The sequence below is a fragment of the Polypterus senegalus genome, chromosome 10 (genome assembly GCF_016835505.1).
Source record: "Polypterus senegalus isolate Bchr_013 chromosome 10, ASM1683550v1, whole genome shotgun sequence".
NCBI classification, from domain to species: domain Eukaryota; kingdom Metazoa; phylum Chordata; class Cladistia; order Polypteriformes; family Polypteridae; genus Polypterus; species Polypterus senegalus.
In genome coordinates, this window is record NC_053163.1 from 141,212,677 (window position 1) to 141,233,713 (window position 21,037).

At 42.3% G+C, this 21,037-nt stretch overlaps 2 protein-coding genes across 5 annotated transcripts in view; one reads left to right on the forward strand and one right to left on the reverse strand.

Moving 5' to 3' along the window:
- The first annotated feature begins 209 nt into the window (after nucleotides 1–209).
- On the forward strand, nucleotides 210–11,529 carry LOC120537733 (Krueppel-like factor 13). The gene is made up of 2 exons (XM_039766891.1): nucleotides 210–822; nucleotides 8,877–11,529. Exons 1-2 carry the CDS (start codon nucleotides 390–392, stop codon nucleotides 9,134–9,136), a joined length of 693 nt encoding a protein of 230 aa, XP_039622825.1. The 5' UTR covers nucleotides 210–389; the 3' UTR covers nucleotides 9,137–11,529.
- A 6,655-nt stretch (nucleotides 11,530–18,184) lies between these two features.
- ap3d1 (adaptor related protein complex 3 subunit delta 1) overlaps nucleotides 18,185–21,037 on the reverse strand; it is an 86,750-nt gene continuing 83,897 nt past the window's right edge. For all 4 annotated transcript variants that reach the window (XM_039766895.1, XM_039766893.1, XM_039766892.1 and 1 more), the window contains one exon: nucleotides 18,185–19,901. In XM_039766895.1, coding sequence (XP_039622829.1) covers nucleotides 19,803–19,901 — 99 coding nt within the window. In that variant the 3' untranslated portion in view covers nucleotides 18,185–19,802. The remainder of the gene's footprint in view (nucleotides 19,902–21,037) is intronic.

The following is a 21,037-nucleotide window of genomic DNA, read 5'->3' on the forward strand; positions in this document are numbered from 1 at the left end:
CTGAACCGAACACTTGTCGCGCGCAGCATGCACCAGAGAGGCGTGTCCAATTTTGGAAAGCGCGCCGTTTTTACTTTGCCGTTGAGAGGCGACACAACTGAACGGCCCTTTTTTCTTATTTTTTTTCACGCTTGCGTACGCACGCCGGCTCTGTATGAAATACGGGAGTATGTGGGGCGCGCGCGCACGTGGGTGCGGCCCGGAGGAGGGGGCTGGGTTCTGCCCAGCTCGTCAACAGGCGTCGCGTCACGGCGCAGCGCCCCCCGGGAGGGCGGAGAAAGCGACCGAGAGAGAAAGAAGGGGCAGCAGCAGCAGGCACTATCTCAGACACAAAGGGAGCTGCCCACTGTGTCTCTGGCAGCTGCTATAATCTGGGAGTCGGGACCCATATGGCTACCTTCGCTTCTTCTGACTATTTCGCGGCTGAGTGCCTGGTGTCCATCTCCAATGGCGCAGTGGTGCACTCGCCGTACCGCGTGGCTAGCCCGGCCCCTGAAGCGGACGCCTCAACTGAAGATCGAGAGGTTCGGGAGACTTTGCGGGAAGGGAGGAACGGCATGATGAGAGTGGCCGGCATACTGAGTGATCTACACAACAAGTTTCGCCCCATGTCCGCTTTCTCGGAAAGCAGTAACTCCTCAGTCGGAGACCCCGAGAGCTCGTCGTGCGGGGAGAGCGGCTACACCACGCTGTCCGACACGCCGACCCCCACTCCCAGTGGGGGGAGCTCACCCGTCAGGAGACACCGTTGCACTTTCGCCGGCTGTGACAAGGTGTACGGGAAATCGTCGCACCTGAAAGCGCACATCAGGACACACACCGGTAAACTTTTTATCTTACTAAGCGTGGGCGAGCACGGGGGGAGGGGGTGGTTGACTGCTAACATTTACCACCGTCTCCAGGCGGGGGAGGGGCTGGGGTACTTACGGGGACGACTGAACAGCGTGGTCGGATGCCCATCTCTGGAGTAGAACCCAAGGCTTTCGTATTGATAATAAAGTTCTGTTCATCTGCCTTTACACACTGCGCGTGAGAGTGAAGTTTGCCACGATCTCCACGTGGACGCCCCCCTCTCCCCCGCCTTCTCCTTCCCCCATCCCTGGCGCGCCACATAAAGCTCCCCATCTCTTTGAAAAATAGATGTGTGTCTGCGGTTAGGGCTGGAGGAGGGGAGAGGATGCGGAGTTGTTACACAACAGGAACGAAACAAAGAAAAGTGCGACACGAGAGGCCCGCTTTTGATAAAGTAACAGATCAAATGTGTGTTCGCCGTACACTCGGGAGTGTACATGGCCCCCTTTTGTGCGTCCACTGGCAACGTGGACCGTTTTTCCTTTTTCTGAGAGGAGAGTGGGCGTCGTCACTCCCTGAAGAGGGGGCTGGCACAGAGATACCACTTGACATGCCCAGTCACCCCATCTGCTAGTCTGTTAGGCCCAGTCTGTTGATCGTGGTCGGCTTGAGTTTTCCACTCCTCAAACGTGTTTCTCAAAGCCCAAGTGCGCCCCCCTCCCCACTTTGATGGTGATGGGAACGTAAGATCTACGCACTCCAACCTCCCTTAACGTTGCGTACAGTTTGTACAAGTCGGTCGCAGGCCTAAGCCACGCTTTCCCCTCCCCCTTGTCACGATATCAGAATTTTGCATGCCCGGACCTGCCCCCTTTGTCCCTGTCTCGGGAGTAGATTACTTTTTTTTGTGTCTTATACCTGACATGATTTCCTGACTTTGGTCCACTTCTTCATCTTTTCCCATGTCTGTATAGGGGCAGTGTACCTGATGAGCCTTCTCCGTATACTTTCTCCAATGTCAGACTAGTTTAGTTTCAATCTTTTTACTTTATCCGTCCTCCTCTGCTTCGGCCCCCTTAGCTTTCTTCTCCCCTATATTCCCCTACATCACTTTTTTTGCCCACGTATTCATCATCTCTCCTCATCATAGGCCCATATCACTTCAGCTTACTTTCCAGTATTTTCTTAGATCTGTCCTACTTTTGTTGTTCCTCTGATGGGATCGTTTGCTTATTCAGTGCTTTTTTTTGTGACTCCATACATCCAGTTTAACATTCTCATTGCTGCCACATCCAGTTTCTCCTGTGCACCCTTTACTGCCCATATTTCAGCTCCTTATGTCATAGCTTAAAAACCTTCTCTGTAACCTTCACTTCCTTGATACCGTCTTCCAATTGATCCATCCACACGGCACTCTGTGGGTTAGCTCAGCAACTAATTCTCCATCTTGGGCTACCGCTGCTCCTAGATATTTACACTTTACCACTGTTTTAGTTGTCCACATCTTTAAGTCTGACCTTTTACTCCATGCTTACGATTGAAGGGAGATTGTAATAAATAATTTATAGTCTAAAATTAACATCCTTCATGTCTAAAAGTAGCAAAGTGGTGTTTAACCAGTCAGATCAAATGGTAGATGAAGCTTTCTTGTAGCACATCCCTGATAACACTTAGAAGCAGCAGCATTTGGGAAAGCATTTAAACTTTCTTTAGGCACAGAGTTCAACAAACCAAAACACTTTTTCTGGACGCTCCACTAGTTTGTAACCATTGGCTAGTAAGCAGCATATCGTAGTTAGGTTAAGGCTTTGGACTTCAAATCCTGAGGTTCTGGGTTCAAAATCCACTAGTGACACTGTGTGACTATGAGCAGTTCCCATCCATTATCCAACCCGCTATATCCTAACTACGGGGGGGGTCTGCTGGAGCCAATCCCAGCCAACACAGGGCGCAAGGCAGGAAACAAACCTGGGCAGGGCAGCAGCCCACTGCAGGGCGCACACACACCCCCACACACCAAGCATACACAAGGGACATTTTAGGATCGCCAATGTACCTAACCTGCATGTCTTTGGACTGTGGGAGGAAACCGGAGCACCACCTGCCTGTAATCTAATGGGGGCACAAAACAAAGTGCAACAAAAGAAATGTAATGAATTGTATCTCTTAGATGGTCAAACTTGTCATGAAGGTGTCAGCCAAATAAGTCAGTCAGTCATTTTTATAATCTGCTTTGTCCTGAACAGGATTGCGAGTGCTGCTGGAGCCTTTCCAAGTCAGCATAGGGCGCCAACCCATAGCAGGGGTGAACAAACGCACACGCACTAGAGCCAATTTAGGATTGCCAATCTACATAGCTTGCATGTCATGGACTGTGAGAAACCCCACAGACAAGTAATAAGTAGTAGTAATTTGGAAAGAGTGTGACAAGCTAAATTGCCTAGTGGGATACACAGTTTGTCTGTCTGTCTTTCTATCTCTTATATAGTGCCTTTCAAATTTATCTCTTATAATAATTCTTTGCATTTGTATAGCACATTTCTCACTACTCAAAGCGCTCGGTGCCTTTCACATTTATCTTATGTAGTGCCTTTCACATCCTATCTCTTATACAGTGCCTTTCACATTTATCTCTTTATATAGTGCCTTTCACATCCTATCTCTATCAGTGTAGTGGTGTAAATCTGCAAATAAAGACTTGAGATGAGCTGCCTGAAGAACAGCATTGCAGATTTGTCTTTAATATTGGATTTACTTCGTGTAGGCCACTAAAGATAAAGCAACACTTGTCACCTTGTCCAGTAAGAGCACTGGCTGGTTAGTTAACGCATCAGGATTCAAAGTAAGTTTTCTCATTAACACCATAAACAAGAGACTTTTGTTTTGCATGTTTGGTTTCCTTTTAAAAACGATTGGGTAACATTGGTCTGAAAGGGATACGGGCAGATTTTGTATAGTGGAGTTGAGATGTATCATTTATTAACTTGCTACAAAGGCGTCAATACACTGTAAATATAACAAACATCCTGTTCTGAATATGTGTACACTATTTGTTTTTTTTTCTGCTTAGAATAACTATCAAACAGTACAAAAAAAACAAGATGTGTAATCTGGTCAGAGGTGCTTTCTACCTCATTTGAACATGAAACATTTCTTAGTCTGCTTATTCTCACAGTTAATCAACATCACTTTTCATACACTACTCTCCATAATTTGTGCTGTGAGAAGAATTTGAGCCACTAAGTTGTGCTGTGGAGTCCGCGCACGCGAGTGTGTGTGTGTGTGGTGGTCCTGTCTGCAAATGGGTGAATGTCACATGATAACACAGTACCTTGTGCTCATTCTACTGAACACAGTATTTACACCAAACACCTTTTAAAGAGAAGTCGTTATAGAAGTAGTTATGTAGTGAATTATAAATACTCTTTAACTGTTTTGTATATGCAGAATGCGTGTTTGTTTTTGGATGCTTAGAAGTGGTGACTGCATTTTTAAGTGTAAGGCCACCATACATATTCATTTTTTTGGTCCAGTCAATTAGATTAGATAAACTTTATTAATTTAATCCATAGGGAATTTCATATATAAAAATATACAAGGTCTGGGGTGCCGTACAATGGCTGACCCTCCACTCTGACCTCCATCGGTCATGCAAAGAGACCCTCTCAGTGATTAATAAAGTAAATCAAACAAAAAATTATATATAATGAACAGCCCATCCATCCCACATGATTCCAAGCATTCCTGCATATCACATACCTTTTTTTCTTGCTTAAATTTACATACTCTGCAAAGTTACACCGAATGGTAAATTTATGCTGCAGGAATACAAACTTTATTGAATGGGTGGATCAGTGGTTGATTTCTGAAGTACTGGAACCCTGGGTGGCTCATGTCAATGTGTTCTTACGGGTCAGTCCTGCCCGTCCTACTTATAATTATTCTCACCATTAATCCCATTTCACATGTCTGAATGTCAGGTTATTTTCACCCTTGGTGTAGACATCGTGCGTCATCCACGGAAGGCTAAAGCCATTTTGGGGCGAGGTGCAGTACTGCATTGGGGTGGATGCTGGCAGCTCTGACTACATTTTGCCATTGAGGAGCTTCGGAATACTGGAGGATGATTAATGCTTATGAACATTTTCACAGTGTTTATTTAGCTGACAGTTGTCCAGTTTGTTATACTTGTCCCCGTATGGTTATTTACAAGTTTCTAAAATTTGGTAGTTTAAGTTCTATGAAAGGAAGAACTGCACTTCGTAATGCAGCATGGTAGCCACTAGGGTAAAGTACTGTCAGCCCCCATTGTATCTTGAATCTCACTGTGGTGAGCACCGATAGTTTCTGGGTACACTGTGTGTTTTTCATATTTCTAGAACGGGAACCCTGGTAGCTTAATCAGTATGTTGATAACATAAATGCAGAAGCCACAATTTGGTCTTTTATTTTGACACTTTCTAAATTACACAAACTTTGACTACGAGCAGCAGCAGTAAAATCCTTGCATGATTGCTCTGTATGCAGAATGAAAGAGAACCAATCGCAGTACTCTAGCTTGATTGCACATCTTTGGTATGGGAACAAAGCTCATTAGTTATGAATAGGAGCTGCGGCAGGAAAACGAGCAAATGTAGGAGCAGTGCAGTGAGATGGAAGATTACATGGTTGGATGAGTGTGAGGATATTAGTTTTGCATCAGAGCAAACAGGATGGTGGCCAAATGAAGAAATTTTGCAGAGCTTGTCTTGATGCTTCTCAAGGCATAACAACTTGTTTCCACAAATCACATTGCAGAAGGATGAAAAAAAAAAAGGTTCCAGGCCTTTAGAAGTTCATCAGTTTAGAAGTACATCAGCACTTTCCATATTGGGGATTGGGGGATGGAGTCAGTTTGCAACTGTGTGTGGATGGTCATGATGGGTTTCCTACAATTGTGTATGGGCTGGGCTTGGTGTATCGTAAGGCGATGGCAGCGTTGCCTTGTGGGCATCTTCATAGAAAATGGACTCTCCGCGCAGGTCTATTTCATGTTATTGTAAGCGCCTGCAATTATCTAGGCCATCACAATAATGAACATACGTTAGCTGCACTTGGTGTCCTTTATTTTTTAAATCTGTGTTTAAGATAACACTTTCATTCAGTAAATGCAGTTTTAATATAAATATATATATATATATATATATATATATATATATATATATATATATATATATACTTTTTAAAACCACGCTTATATTAAGTTAAAAAGTGTACTAAAAAGTAAAAAATTAGTCTCTCACACAACTTGTGAAATAAAAGGTGGCCACTTTTCATCAATCAAGTGATGTGGGAGAGACTAATTTTTTACTTTTAGTACACTTTTTAAAAAACACACTTTATATAATTATTTTCAACTTTTTAGTCTTGGGTTTGCTTTAGTATAATTTTGTAATCCAATATTCCTTTAATATTTCAATCTGTTACTAGCGCCTTCTATTGGTGAAATCTTGACCTATTCTTCTTATGAGAATTTCATTTCTTAACATGGATTAATTGATCAATTAGTGAAACTGATTGATTCATGTATTGTCATCAGAAGTGAGTAAGTGTGCAAAATGTCAAGTGGGCTAAATATCGATTACAAGATTTGTACCAGACAACAAACATGTGAACTTGAAATAAGCGTTGTAATAATAAAGTGGGAACAATGTTTATACCTGTACATTTTGTTTTCATGATGTAAACCGGGAGTATCACAGTGTGCGAGTTGTGTCCATGAGCATTTGTTTGTATAGTTATATGTGTGAGTGTGAGAGAGAGAGTGTGTATGTATATAAAATAATATTTTCTGTGTACCACTTTTAAGATTCAGGACCATTAATATTAGGATGAGAGATGTGCCTTGTGGCATCTGTTTGTAGTTAAGTTTCTTTTATAGAAACGTTATAATGCATTATTAGAATACAGCAGGAGTCAAACAGTGCAGTGTTTCCCAGAGTAATGCTGGGTCAGTACTAACATTCTGTCCTTGGAATTGATTCCAGCCTTCAGACCTCGATACCACACAGCTTCCCTTTTAGAGTAGCCAGTCTGTGTTGAAGCAGAGGGCGATGGGGTGGGTTTCGTACAAATTGTTCTTCTGTGAAGTCTCAATTATTTTGAACCTTTGGAGTCCCCCGTGAAGCCTTGAGCATGTCAAAGCTTGCTTCGTGTTTTGGGTGGTTGGTGGTCTTGGGCTCTAGGGGTCCCCAGTGGAACCTTCGATTGTTCAAAGCTTTTATTTTGCCATGTTGTCTACCACACACCAGTTGAGTTGTGTTGTTTTTTCACCTTAATTTCCAGAACTGGATACACCTAAATTCTGATAAATGTACTGTTCTAAAAATTGGATTTTCTACAGTACTGGTTTATCAGAGTTGCAAAGTGTAGGTTTATAGTGGCTTTAGTGTCGTGTAGTATGATGAACTGGGTATCCATACCACAGATGGATAATTCTGAAAGACTGATGACACACAAAGCATGAGACACATTTTTGAGATCCAGTTAACTGTAGCCAGACAGATCTGAATGCAAGGTGTCTTAACATCAAAGGAGAATTGAACCAAACAACATTACCTGCGCGTAATTGAGGGCCATCTAGGTTGCCATGCAGTTTTGTTTTTTTTGTTTTTTTTTTAACTTTCAAAGCTTATTACAGTGTGCGTAATTGGCGATACTTATCTCTTGCACTTAATTCCATTTTTGCTTTCCCTCCTGTCTACCTGTCCTCCTCAGACCCCCTTTCCTTACCTTGCGTGCTCTCTGCGTTGGTGAGTCAGCTGCTGATTCACGCTTGGGCCTCTGTTTTGTACAGTCCTGCACGCAATGCGCCTTTGTCACCTGAGGCCTTGGTTAAAAGGCGCCAGTCTGAATGTGCATGTTGCTCAGACCGGTTTTACTGGGCCTTGTTTTGTTTTTGTTCACTACATGTGTAGTTAACTCTCCCCCATACCAATCCATCCTTTCAATTATGTGGGTCCCAGCATTGCTATGATGAAACGGCTTGACTTTCATGGTTTGGTTCTACTTTTGACGCTCCCAGGGACAAGAGATGTTTCAGTCCTTCATCCCCCATCTGTGACCGAGTGTCCTGCTATTTGATATTCAGACTTGGATTTGTTCATAATTTGCTGTACCAGCTTTTCATGACGGGACGACTGGCTGATTAACTTCAAATGGATCAGCGTTTGACTGGCAGAAAGTGTAGTACCCAGTTAATACTTCAACGTGAGGCAGATGATGCTTTTGCTGCATCAGTAGGTTTTGGATCTTATGGCATTTTAAAGGTTTAGTTCTGTTTACCTGAGAAAGAAGCTGTTGGAGGGCACAACATTGCTGTGTGCAGGATACAAGCCTGAAGGCCATTTACAAGTCCATGTATGCAAGTCCGAGGAAATGTACAGTAAGCTCTTTTTATGTGTGTGTGACTGGTAAGTGGTAATCTTTGTGAAACAGATGAGCCATTGTTGTCAGCAGGCTTCAGGGCCTCCATGCTGAAAAGAGCCCCACGCGCACTAAGCTTGCAGATCCGTTGTGTTTGTGCAGCACATTAGAGACACAAATGCAGCTGGGTGGTAGGACCAGCTGGTGTCCTGAAGTTTCTACAGTGGTCTGAATAGCAGAGTTACAGGCTGGGGGGCCCCCGCTCCCTCCTCCTTTCATGTTTAGTATGCTTAATGGGGGCGGGGGGGGCTCACAGCTCATGTAACTGATAGTCTTGTTCATGAACCACAATGTCAGGTGAACAGGTGGAATTCCTGATCCTCATGGAGATGGCATTCCCCATGAGTCCTAAATCTTTGAAAATGCTGCTGGTTCTTGTGTTTTACAAATTCTGGAATTTTTATAATTAGAAACATCATAACTTCTGTATGTGTTGATGATTTCACACCAGGAGCAGCATCTGATTTTGGTCACAAAGATGTAACCCTTGAACACCTGACGCTAACTCCATAACGGCAAACGGGAGGTGCTTTCAACTTCAAGTGTTGCAAATGTGTATAGATGATGAAATGAATGTTGCCCCTATTTGACAAATGTCTGTCCTTTTTCTTTTTCTTCAGGAGAGCGCCCTTTTCCCTGCACATGGCCTGGCTGTGCCAAGAAGTTTGCACGATCCGATGAGCTCGCTCGTCACACCAGGACTCACACAGGCGAGAAGAAGTTTGCTTGTCCACTGTGCGAGAAGCGCTTCATGAGAAGCGACCATCTGTTGAAGCATGCCCGTCGCCATCCCGATTTCCACCCCAGCCTGCTTTCCAGGTCCAGCTGTCGAAGTCGGTCACCCTGCAGTCCCTTGGCTAGCCCCGCCAACTTTCTGTAAGAAGAGGGTTTTTGGGGTGTTAGAAATGCTCTCAGGAAAAGCTCTTGCAGCAAAACCAACACACCACCTCGCTCTAGAAGACACAAAAAATATATTATTATTATTCTCATTATTCTGTATGTTCACTCACTCTTTGTGTGTGAACGTTTGTAGCACATGTTCATTTTGGTGAAGAACATGGGAGCCTGTGATGTAGCAGGGTGTGGACAAAAAAAAAATCCTTGGAGGTGACCACTGTCTTTGAGTCAATGTGTGGCCCCTGCTGTTCTTTTTAAAACTACGCATCACTGAAAGGTGCGCCGTTTTACAAGTCCTTGATTTGATTGCTTGGTAGAGGTTGTGAGGGGTTTCCGTTCACATTAACACCACAGGTGTGCCAGTCGCCTCGCTGGAGCACCGGCTGAGATGTTATCCGATGTCCACTAATCCAAGGACTTGAAGTCCTCTTCAGCCCCATTGCCGTTTAGGATAGAGTCGTTTTTGTTGTTTTTTGCTCTTGCTGTTAAATAGTTGAGCTTTTTTTAATGCTACTCCTTATATTAGGGTGAATTTTAAAATAAATTGTATATATATATATATATGCATATCTTTCTATTTTGAGAACATACCATATTCAGATACATGAGGTATGGATTTCATTTGAGAATAGATAGCACAAGGCTGCTTTTCAAAAATTAATCCACTGCCTTATATATAATTTTTTGGGGGCCAGTTTCTTCCTGTTGAAAGAAATTAAATGTTCTTAAACCACAGCGTGTTTGTTTTCAGGAGACTTTGAGTTTTTCTTTTCAACTTCTATAATTTGATGGCTTACAAGTGTATATCCAACCTTGAAGAGGACAAAGTGCAGCCATCCTCCTTTTTTTTGGGTCAGAAGTACACTACGCTGGATTTTCAGCACCATCTGCACAAAGTCCTGCCAGCTCCTCGTGTCTACATATAAGCTGTGAGGCGGCATGATGGCCATCCTTCTTCTAAAACGCCACACGTAGAAAGTCCAGTCTGCTTTTCCAAGCCTGCGTAGATCAAACGCTTCCTCTTTGCTGCCACGTAGGTAGACTTTGCACAATAAAACACAAATCCTGTCTCCTCTGTGTATTGCGTGCCCCTGTAAAAGTGGACAGTAAGAGTGTTTAGCAACACTGAACTTGGTGGGATTGTGTGTTTAGGAAAACTGCCCGGTGCAGCGTGGGTAGTGGGTACAGGGGCCAAGGTGTGAAGTGTGTGCACATTGATGCCAGGGAGAGGAATTGCAGGGAGCATTTAGGAACGGGCAGATTTTTATTTTGGTTGTCAGGATTCGATTTCGTGCTTATGTTTTATTTTTTTCTTTCTAAAGAATGCTGTGTTACTCTTCAGGTGTCTGAAGCTTCTAGGTTGTGTTTTAAGGTTGTCTGCTTTTGTTTTTGCTTGTTTTAAAAAAAAAAAAATAGCAATAGTTGTAAGGAGGTAAAGCCACCTGGTTTTGTTATATCCCAGTAAAGCAGTGCTTGATGGGAACCCAATTTGAAGTCATTCAGTATTTCTGTCCCTCAAGTCAGATGCATTTTTATTGGTTTGAAACATCCATACCACACGAGAGAAAAGTAAATAAATAAAAGCTGGCATTGTTAGTTGTAGTCTGATTGATCCTTCATACGGTAAATTGGTTATAAATGATCATGTTACGATATGGTGAAGATCCCAATCCCCCTCTGGAATGGTCTGTGACTGGGAAAGTCTCATTCCTGTCAATACCTCTCCCTCTTTAACTGGATGTTGAAGCAAACTGCTGGCAGTTGCCCTAGGGACTGAAACCCGATCTTTGCATAGGCCGCGCTGTAGATGCACACGTTTTGATGCTTTGCTTCCGTTTTCACCTCGACAGATAAAAGAAAGTTTGCCCCTCTGCTCACCCACAAAGTTCTCAACAGAGCTGGGCAGGAGTTGGGGGGGAGAGCTCTTGGTTGCTACACCCCCTGACCATGTGACTTTAGGACTGGGGGCCTTATTGGCACTGCTGTTTAGTTATAATCTTCTTTGCTTGGCAGGGGATAGTTTTTAAAGAATTCCAAACAGGTGCTTGTTTTTGAATTTAAAAACTTGTTTTGTAATACTTTTTGGCCTAGTATTTTGTCATGTTTTGCTTATTTAATTTTTCTTGCATAATTTATACATTGAAAACTCATGTTTCAAGTTGTACTTTCTCCTATTTTCTTCCTCTGTTTAAAATTATTTATTAAGAAATCGGACAAGGCATTTGGATTTTTTTTTTTTCCTTTTTCATCTGGATTGGAGGTCTGTTGTACGATATTACAGTTTTGCCTTATCAAATGAATAAATGCATTATGTAACTAAAAGCTGTAAACTTTTCAATGTGGCAGATTTTAATAAAAGCAAGTTAATTTTTGTGATCCTTGTCTAGCTCCTGTGGTGACTGCACTCCGCTGGGGTCGAGAGAGACATTTTGCTTTTTACAGAAGATCAATAAGTACAACAAATGGTTACAATCCTCCCTCAAACTACACACAAATCACAAAGAAAGGAAAAGAACTCCTGAGTTAACTAACGGCAAGTGAGGCATTATGATATTAGGTCAGATTAGATAAACTTCATTAATCCCAACAGCATGAAGCAACACATTTCCAAATGATGTTAAAGAAAGAGTACATCAGGAGGAGCTGATTAATTAACAGATAACAGGAGGCAGAAAAGACCCCCAGAGATGCTTCTTAGCCCACAGTGCTGGAACAACGCTGTGGCTAACCTTGCACTAAGAGATCCTGGAAGGGATCTTTAATGATGGTATCCAGTATTCACAACAGCCTCCAGTCTGGCCAGGGTTTGCACAGTGATGGAGCAGGCTTTTTGCTAAGTTTGTTTGGCTTTTGTGCTTCTTTCAAGGTGAAGTTGCTGCCCCAGCAGCCCACAGCATTGAACAGCACACTGTTTACTGTGGACTTGTAGGACATTCACAGCAGCAGCTTGCTGGACACGTCAGAAGACCAGAGTTTGCTAAGGAAGTCCCGTCTGCTCTGGCCAGTCTTGTGCAGCACCACGGTGTTGTCAGACCAGTCCAGGTTGCTGATCATATGACACCCCACCCCAGGCATGTGTAGCTCCGCACCACTTCCATATTCTGGTCTCACAGCTTTCTTGGCACGCATGAAATCCACCACCAGTTCTACTGTCTTGCTGATGTTGAGTTTCACATTGTTCTCCCTGCATAACAAGATGAAGTCCTCCACATCCTTTCTTTACTCTGCCTCCTGTGGTGGCTCTGAGGATAGGGATCTGCACTGGCAATCGGAAGGTTGCCGGTTCGAATCCCGTAAATGCCAAAAGGGACTCTGCTCTGTTGGGCCCTTCAGCAAGGCCCTTAACCTGCAATTGCTGAGTACTTTGAGTAGTGAAAGCGCTATTTAAATGCAAAGAATTATTATTAATGCAGCCTATAATGAGGGAATTTGTCTGAAATTTTCTGTAGCTAGGAAGCACTGGTATTGTACTGGAAGTTGTGTATGGGTGGACAGGACAATTCCCCGAGGTGCTCCAGTACTACACACCACCATTTCTGACACAGAGCCTCACAAGCTGCTGTCTGTTGGTCAGTCAGTCCATGACCCAGGAAATCGTGCCAGCATCAAGATTCAAAGCCTTGAGCTTTTTTCTCTCGTCGATGAGGCATAATGGTGTTAAAGATGATGATGACTGGGGTGTCGGTGTTGTCCAGGTGGGAGTAGGCTCTATGGAGCATGGAGAAGAGAGCCTCCTCCACACTTGATGTGTCTGGACGTTTATTTGTGTCAAAGTTAAGTACAATCCAGCAAGTTAAAGAACAGGTTCACTATTTTTCAATTGCAAGTTATTTGTTCACTAACGTCCCATATATGCATTTACCATGCAAAATTGTGTTCAAGTTAAACGCTTTCTATAAATTCAAGAATTCCGCGTATACTCAGATATGGGGATGGATACTTAAGGAGTAAAACGCAAGACAAGGATTATGTACATTTATGAACCATGAACAACAAATCAAATGAATAATATATTTAGTAATTATTATAAAAGTAAAGTTGAATAAATCAGTCTCTGCAGCTGCATGAATAAAAGATCCACTTCCAGTTAGCGGAAATAGCCCAGAAGATGATGGAAAACTACATTTTATACCTGAATACTTGTATGCAAAATTTGGTTGACCTAAGTGAAAGCAAACTCAAGTTATCGTGTTTACAGACACACAGTCATAATTCCAAACCTATCTAAAACGTCAAAATTCATCAAAATCTTGACATTGAATCTTTGGACCATTCCAATACTTTCCCTTTGTATACAAGAAAGTAAAAAAGAGAGACATTCCCAGCTCAGGCGCTTTACAATAGAGAGCATAGGGCATAGAAGAAAAGCTTTAAAACTTACCAAATACATCAATTTCTCAAGCCAAGACAGTTGTCGAGTGTTGACCTGAGCCTTTCTTATTTCCGATGCATATCTGTGACAACAAATGCTAACAATGCTAAACTTCTCGTGTATTCCTGGTACCATATTTACTGTGGAAAGGATGTGTTTGTTAGTCGCTTGCGTGAATTCGCGCTCAAATACGGAAGTGAATCAAAACCAAACCAACCATGTGGCACAAAAGGTTTACTGTGATTTGGTCTGTTGGGAGGAAACCACACCCCGGAGGAGGGACGGGAAGACTAAAGTGCTGAGCTATCTCACAAAGCCGGCCTACTCAAACGGCTCGATCTCACAATAGTGATTTGTTTTCTTGTTCAGAATTGCCACATACAAACTATATTACAATAGGTTTTAAATTTTTAGGAACTTTAGAACAATTTCACGTGGCGAAACCCTAACCTTAAGTGCTTCAAAAGATCTACAATCGTTCCTGTTCAAAAGAACAATAAGCCCTCGTGCCTGAATGACTACCAACCTGTTGCACTGACATCAGTAGTCGTGAAGGTGTTCGTGAGGCTACAGAAAGACATCATCTCATCCTCCATCCTAAGCACTGTTAACCCATTCCAGTTTGCCTACCGTCCTAACAGATCGACGGAGGACGCCATTTCCCATGTACTGCACGCCACCCTCAGCCATGTGGACATGAAACGGGAACTATGTAAGATTGCTGTTCATTGACTATAGTTCAGCATCAACACAATTACACCCTGTAGACTGTTTGCGAAACTGAGGGACTTGGGACTCCACAACCGCTTGTGTGCGTGGGTCTGGACTTCCTCACAGGCAGAGAGGGTTGGTAACTATGTTTCCAGCACCATCACCATCAAAACAGGAGCTCCACAAGGCTGTATTCTTAGCCCCTTGCTGTACTGCCTCTACACCCATGACTGCACAGCCACATATTCCTCCAACACTATCGTGAAGTTTGCAGAGGCTTGAAAATGGCGAACTTTATATTTTAACTTACAGGATTGCATTTAATTTTGGACCGAATAAACGTTCACAGCTGGATCCTCCGCAGTTTGCCTGCCATCTACATGCTTCACGGAGCTTTGAAAAACATCAAACGTATCCTTCAGCTCCGTTGAAATGCAATACTTAATGCAGCAAGCCGGTCATTTACTTTGGCACGGTTCTGTGTCATATTTAAACATAAATCAATCAAATGAATGACTGTTTTCCACAACGACATGCGACGTTAGTTTCATTTTTTTAATTTGATTAAACAAAAAAGTACTCGTAACTAAAAGATAAGCAGACGTATTGCATTTCGGTTAGCTGCAGCCCTTGTGTATTGCATTTCAATTTGAAACCATGCCCCTGTTGGTCCAAACCTGAAAGTGACCAATCAGCGTCAAAGTGTCAGGCGAGGGGCGTAAACACTTTGGGAGGGGTCGGGGATAGATGTTCCAGTCACGAGTGTGTTGTACTTGGAAAGAATTGAGGAACTGCTGGTTTAGTGAACGGGTAGAAGCTGGCGCTGTAAATGACGATTTCATTCAATTGCGTGTCAAAAGAAAATTGGGCTCTGTGACGCTAACAAATGTTTTACTATATCACTATGTTCAGTATTCTCAACTCACTTTTGACACCCACATTAAACATCTTTGTAAGTCATCTTTTTACCATCTCAGGAACATTGCTAAACTTCGTCCAATACTTACCCTGGCAGATGCAGAGAGGCATGTCCTTGCCTCTGTCTCGTCCAGGCTGGATTACTGTAATGCGCTCCTCATTGGGATTCCTGGCAAGAGTATCCAGAGACTCCAGTACATTCAGAACAACGCTGCCAGGATCCTGATGAGGGTGCGAAAGCATAGCCACATCACTCCTATCTTGAAAACCCTTCACTGGCTCCCTGTACCACTTAGAATTGAGTACAAGGTTTCCCTCCTTTACCCATCAGTGCATCTATGGATCTGCTCCCCTGTATTTACAGGAACTCCTTATCACTCATACTTCCTCACGCACCCTCCGCTCTGTGCATACTAAAACTCTTCAAGTTCCTAGAACTAAAGCTTAGCAGAATGGGTGATAGGGCCTTTTCTTCGGTGGCGCCGAGGCTGTGGAATTCTCTCCCTGACTACCTGAGAGCCCCAGAGTCGACTGATGCTTTCAAACGAAATCTGAAAACTTATCTTTATTGAAAGGCATTTTGTTAAATTATTTCTATTGATTATCTTGTTTGTTAATTTCTTCTTATTTTGTAGCACTTTGAAATTATTAAATATAAAGCGCAATATAAATAAAATTTATTATTATTATTAATTTAAAATCGCTAGCAACACCCCCGCCATTCAAAAATGTAACAGCACAGCCAACTTTAACATGTATAAAAAGAAAACAACTTGAGATATCGTAAGAGTAAACTTTCTCAGCGAGACCCAAAACATACTTTTCTCTGTTTCAGTTAACAACTCCACACTGAGCCATGGCATTAAACTGACAGGAAGAGTGCATGCCGTAATGAAAAGTAATCGATCACTTGGTTCATATGTTTTAATTATTACACAATGAAACTGGAACAAAATGAAATGCATCATGTGCATATACATTTCAATCTAGTTAACACGTTGGCTTGCATTTCATTTTGGCACGAATACTTTTCTGCAGCAAACGTACAATTTGTGAGGTGGCCGCATCTCTACCGACCAACAGCTAAAGTTTATTGGTCGCTTGACAAGAGTGACTGCAGCCTAAAAGCGGTAGAAAAATTAGGCCTGCTAATATGTGATTTTTTTTACTTATTAGGCCTGGGCAGATTTGTGGCACATTTTAGTGTTAGTAAATGTAAAGAACTACATGCAGAAAGTAAAAATGTTCTGGAAGAAAAAAACGTGCCTCATACGGCCATTATGAAGGCTAACAGAATGTCTGGTTATATAGCGCCTTGATGTGTCAAGTACAAGTCACAGGAGGTTATGCTCAAGATTTAAAACACACTGGTGAGGCCTCATCTGGAGTCCTGTGTGCAGGTTTGGTCTCCAGGCTACACAAAGGACTTAACAGTATTAGAAAAGGTCCAGAGAAGAGCAACAGGGCTGATTCCAGGGCTACAGGGGATGAATTATGAGGAAAGATTAAAAAAGCCGAGCCTTTACAGTTTAAGAAAAAAAAAAGATCAAGAGGTGACCTGATTGAAGTGTTTAAAATTATTAAGGGAATTAATCCAGTGGGTTGAGACTATGACTTTAAAATGAGTTCATCAAGAACAGGGAGACACAGCTGGAAACTTGTAAACTTTGTACTTTAGGAAATTTTTCTTCACACAGAGAACCACAGACACTTGGAATAAGTGACCAAGTAGCATGGCAGACAGTAGGACTTGGGGCTTTCAAAACCTGACTTGATGCTTATTTCTAATGACAGTTTTTTTTATTTCTAATGATAGTTTAAAGGGCTCTGAGCGCATGAGGGAAATGTTTCTCTGCTCTGATGAGACACTGTTTGGGCAAAACTCCCAAGATGTCCGCAAAAGACCAGGCACTCCTCCTTACCTGCCTAATACCATTACTAATACCACTATGGTGAAGCATGGTGGTGGTGGCAGCATCATTCTGAAGGTGTGCTTCTTGGCAACAGTGGCAAGGAGAATGGTCAAAACTGAGGGGACAATGCAGCAAAATACGGAAAGGTCCTTGAAGAAACCCTAGTCCAGAGTGCATGTGACCTCAGACTGGTGTGACAGTTTGCCTTTCTGCATGACAATAACCTGTAGTTTACAAGCCAAGACAACACTGGAATGGGTTTGGGCCAAGTCTCTGACAGTGACCGAGCAGTCAGGCAAAGCCAAGACCTAAACCCCCTAGTACATCTGTTTAGAGACCTCAAGATGGCAGTTTCCAGACACTTCCCATCCAAACAAATGGACTTTTGAGAGGATCTGCCAGAAAGAAAGGGATAAACTGTCCAAACCCAGGAGTGCAAAGCTGGTAGGGACTTACCCAAGAAGACTCAAAGCTGGAATTGCTGCCAAAAAGGCTTCAATAAAAGAACTGAATTAATGGTCTGGATACTTACATGAATGAGAGATTTCTGTTACTGATTTTAATAAAATTGCAAACCTTTCTCAAAGGTTTTCACTTTGCTATTTTAGGTTACTGACGGTAGGGTAATGGAGCAAAAATGGTATATTTACCCTTTAAATTTACAACACAAAAAAGTATCAGAAACTGAAGGGGTTGAAATACTTTCTAAATCCAACTTACACTAAATAAAAATTATATCGAAACACATCAAGTCTGATGGTCTGTCTGATAATGAAGCAAAACTAAACTCCAGAATATCTCTTTAACACAACATAATTTACTAAAACAAGGAAACTAATATCTATGAAAGTAAAAACAGAAATGGTCTTTGTGATAATGAAAAATGAAAACTACAAATACAGTATGAAGACAAACTAAACTGAATTTTCAGGTATGTTCAGAAAAATACAGACATAAAAAACTAGTGTAAAAAATGCAAACCTAAAACAATCTTGTGGCTCAACTTCTCATTAAGCAACTGCACTGGAACAAAAACCCACAGCCACTGCCGCCCCATCCCGCATACCCCCAAGTTACATCAACTCCAACTTTGCAAGGATTTACCCAGAAAGCACAGTTTTTTGTTTTTTTTATTTCGGGGCTGGGAGCCTGATTTGCACAGCCATCACTAAGAAACTCAACAATGCAACTTTTTTCTTAATTTCTTTATTGGATCAACTCGACACAAAAAGGATACAGCAGCTTGTCACAATTCCTCATCATAAAGGGAATGTCGTATAGCAAAGTCATTTTCTTATAATTATTATTTCACGCCACACATCCGAAATGGAGAGAATCACCACACAGGAATTTGAACAAAAGCTTTGGAAGCAAAGATGAGGGGCTTATTCCGTAAAACAGCAATACTTGTAACCAGCAACAAAAAAATGAAATAAAATAAGACCATGACTGTGTGTTTGACTTGAGCATAACAGCCCCTGATCTCCCTAACTTCTCTCCCCACCCTCCAATATTAGTGTAAGTGCAATGCCACATAAGTTTAAAAACAAAATAGCAGAATCAGTCATTCTTGATGTTGACAGAACAGAGACAAGTAAGGACGAGTAAGACGTGTGCAGCTGCCCACCTAAGCCCCCCCCCCACCATTTGAACAAGACCAGCTGAACAGCATGTGGTGTTTGTATGGATGGGGTTAGGTGGGTCTACACTAAAGTCCCTCCAATTGGCTTCCCAGACTACTCCCCACAACCACACAAATGGGAGTCTTGAAAAGCCCCCTAATGCTATAGGAATGTAAAGCTGAATGTTTTGGGGGAGGTTGTGTGGATGAGAACGATAATGGGAGTGTGTCTGACCCCAGTACACTATAAGAGACAGAATCAAGATAGGTCCTTCAAGCTTACAATAAACATGGTACAGACTACTGAGAAGCAGGGTCAGATGCAGAACATTAGGCTCGATGTGAGCAGCGCATCATCTGATTTTTCAAATTCCATTTCTATAGCTGCAAGCCACCACTTCTGTAAAACATATCAGAAATAAGAACAGACAGCCAAATCAGGGGGTGGAGGACCATCATCTTTATCATAAAAACGCCCGTTTTCTCCCTTGGAAGCTCCCCACAGAACTGCAGCACTAGTTCAGGGAAAACACGATTAATGAGGTGCCCCTCAAGCACTAAGTGAGGCCTACAAATACATCTTTGACAGTTTTAGTGTTCCTAACTTTAAAAAAAAAAAATGGCAGGGATGCAGAGGGCTGTTGGGGTTCAGGACGTGACGGTCACATTCTGTGTGCCTTTCCCCACATGATCACTCCCCCAAATCAGCCTAAAAAACTACCAGCAGCATTCAAGACCTAGAAAATGTGCAAGGCAGCTTGTATTATTCCACCATCAAGATGCAAATATGGAAAGCGGGTGTGGTGGGCCTGAACAACAGAAGTGGGCTTTCCAAATATTCTAGAGCAGAGGCTGCAAGTATTTCTGGTTAAATAAAGTGAGGCCAGGAAAGAAGGAGGATCCCAGCATGAGAAGAGCAGCAGACAGTGGAAAGAGGTGGAAGTGTGGGGGGTGAGAGGGGTGTCCTGGGCCGGATGTGTGTGCATGATGGTACATGCGAGTGGCAGAGCAGGGACAGACAGCTTGACTGGTACAGCACAGTGCTGTTTTAGACATCCCCCCCCCCACCACCACCACTACCACCTCCTCCAACAGAGTGTTGGAAGACAGACGATCAGGAAGCTTTGGTGAATGTCTGCTTGATTTCTTCCAGTACATGACTTAAAAGAGACGGCTCGTTACATTTTGCATCAATAGAGACACTGTTATCTCCCTGAAAGAAACAAAAAAGAAAAATTCAATATGCCACATAAATGAGATAAAAAATACACCTCCGAGTTAACATGAATGGTTGGCTTCATTCGCCTGTCATCTCCTCAATGTAACAAACGGGTCTAGTCATTCTGTCCGCCATGTTGGAAAGATTCTTTTGTCACTTCCAGCACACACCAGATTACTGAAACATTCAAGGGTGCGTGGACACTGCAGCTTAGATTATGTTATGCAGTCAGGTTTGAGCATATTATGTTATGTTTCACCCCATCTAAGATTTATTTAAAAGAATACTCCACCCAAAATTATATATTTTTGTATGTTACTTACCCACATGTAGTTTGTTGCAATGGTCGTAAAAAAAAAAAAAGATGTAATCTTATGTTTTCATGGAGAACGAAGATAACAATGTTTGACCGAATTTGTCTATGGCAGTCTTTCACAGCCTTTTTTACCCCCTACAGTCTTTCAATATGACCGACCACCTCCTTCATACAAAACTAGTATTATTTTAAATGTGTTCATTTAAACTGATTTTAAACAGGCTATAACTATTATTAATAATATTATTTCACTTCATAATATAGCACAAATTCTCTCCAAGCAAAGTCATCTCTTATTGACTGAGACACTAGCGCTTGCTTACTTTTCCTAAGTGTTCACAGTTCTGGGGGACGTGTAGCCACAGCAGTAATAAGGCTAACATATATAGGGTGGTCCAGATCTAATTATGAAATTTTCGTTACGCTATAAAACTTATTAAGTTTATTACATAGAAAATCACCTGAAAAATCCCGGACCATCGAGAAGTGTGTAAACCGACGACATGAGAAATCGTCTTCGCACCAAAATGTAATCGTCCCCACATAAATCAAAGTCATCCAGACAATCTGGATCTGCATAATTAGATCTGGACCACCCTATACATTCCATTTCTTTGCTTGGTTTTCGATTTTTGTCAAACTAAGAAAGTCATTTCACATAAATAGCTTGATTGAAAAGGTGGGAGTTCATTAAGTGCATATTTGCCCAGCTCAATGTATCCCTTTTCCACATCACACCAGAACTGCCTCACCCAGAAGAAGTTAAGTGTTGTGTGTTATTTTACTTTTCTGCTTTGTTCTGTGACTGTGTTGT

Excerpts from the sequence above, each read along its gene's own strand:
- LOC120537733 (XM_039766891.1), top strand. The coding sequence starts at position 390 with ATGGCTACCTTCGCTTCTTCTGACTATTTCGCGGCTGAGTGCCTGGTG. Across the intron at positions 823-8,876 it reads GCACATCAGGACACACACCG|GAGAGCGCCCTTTTCCCTGC; the intron begins GTAAACTTTTTA and ends CTTTTTCTTCAG.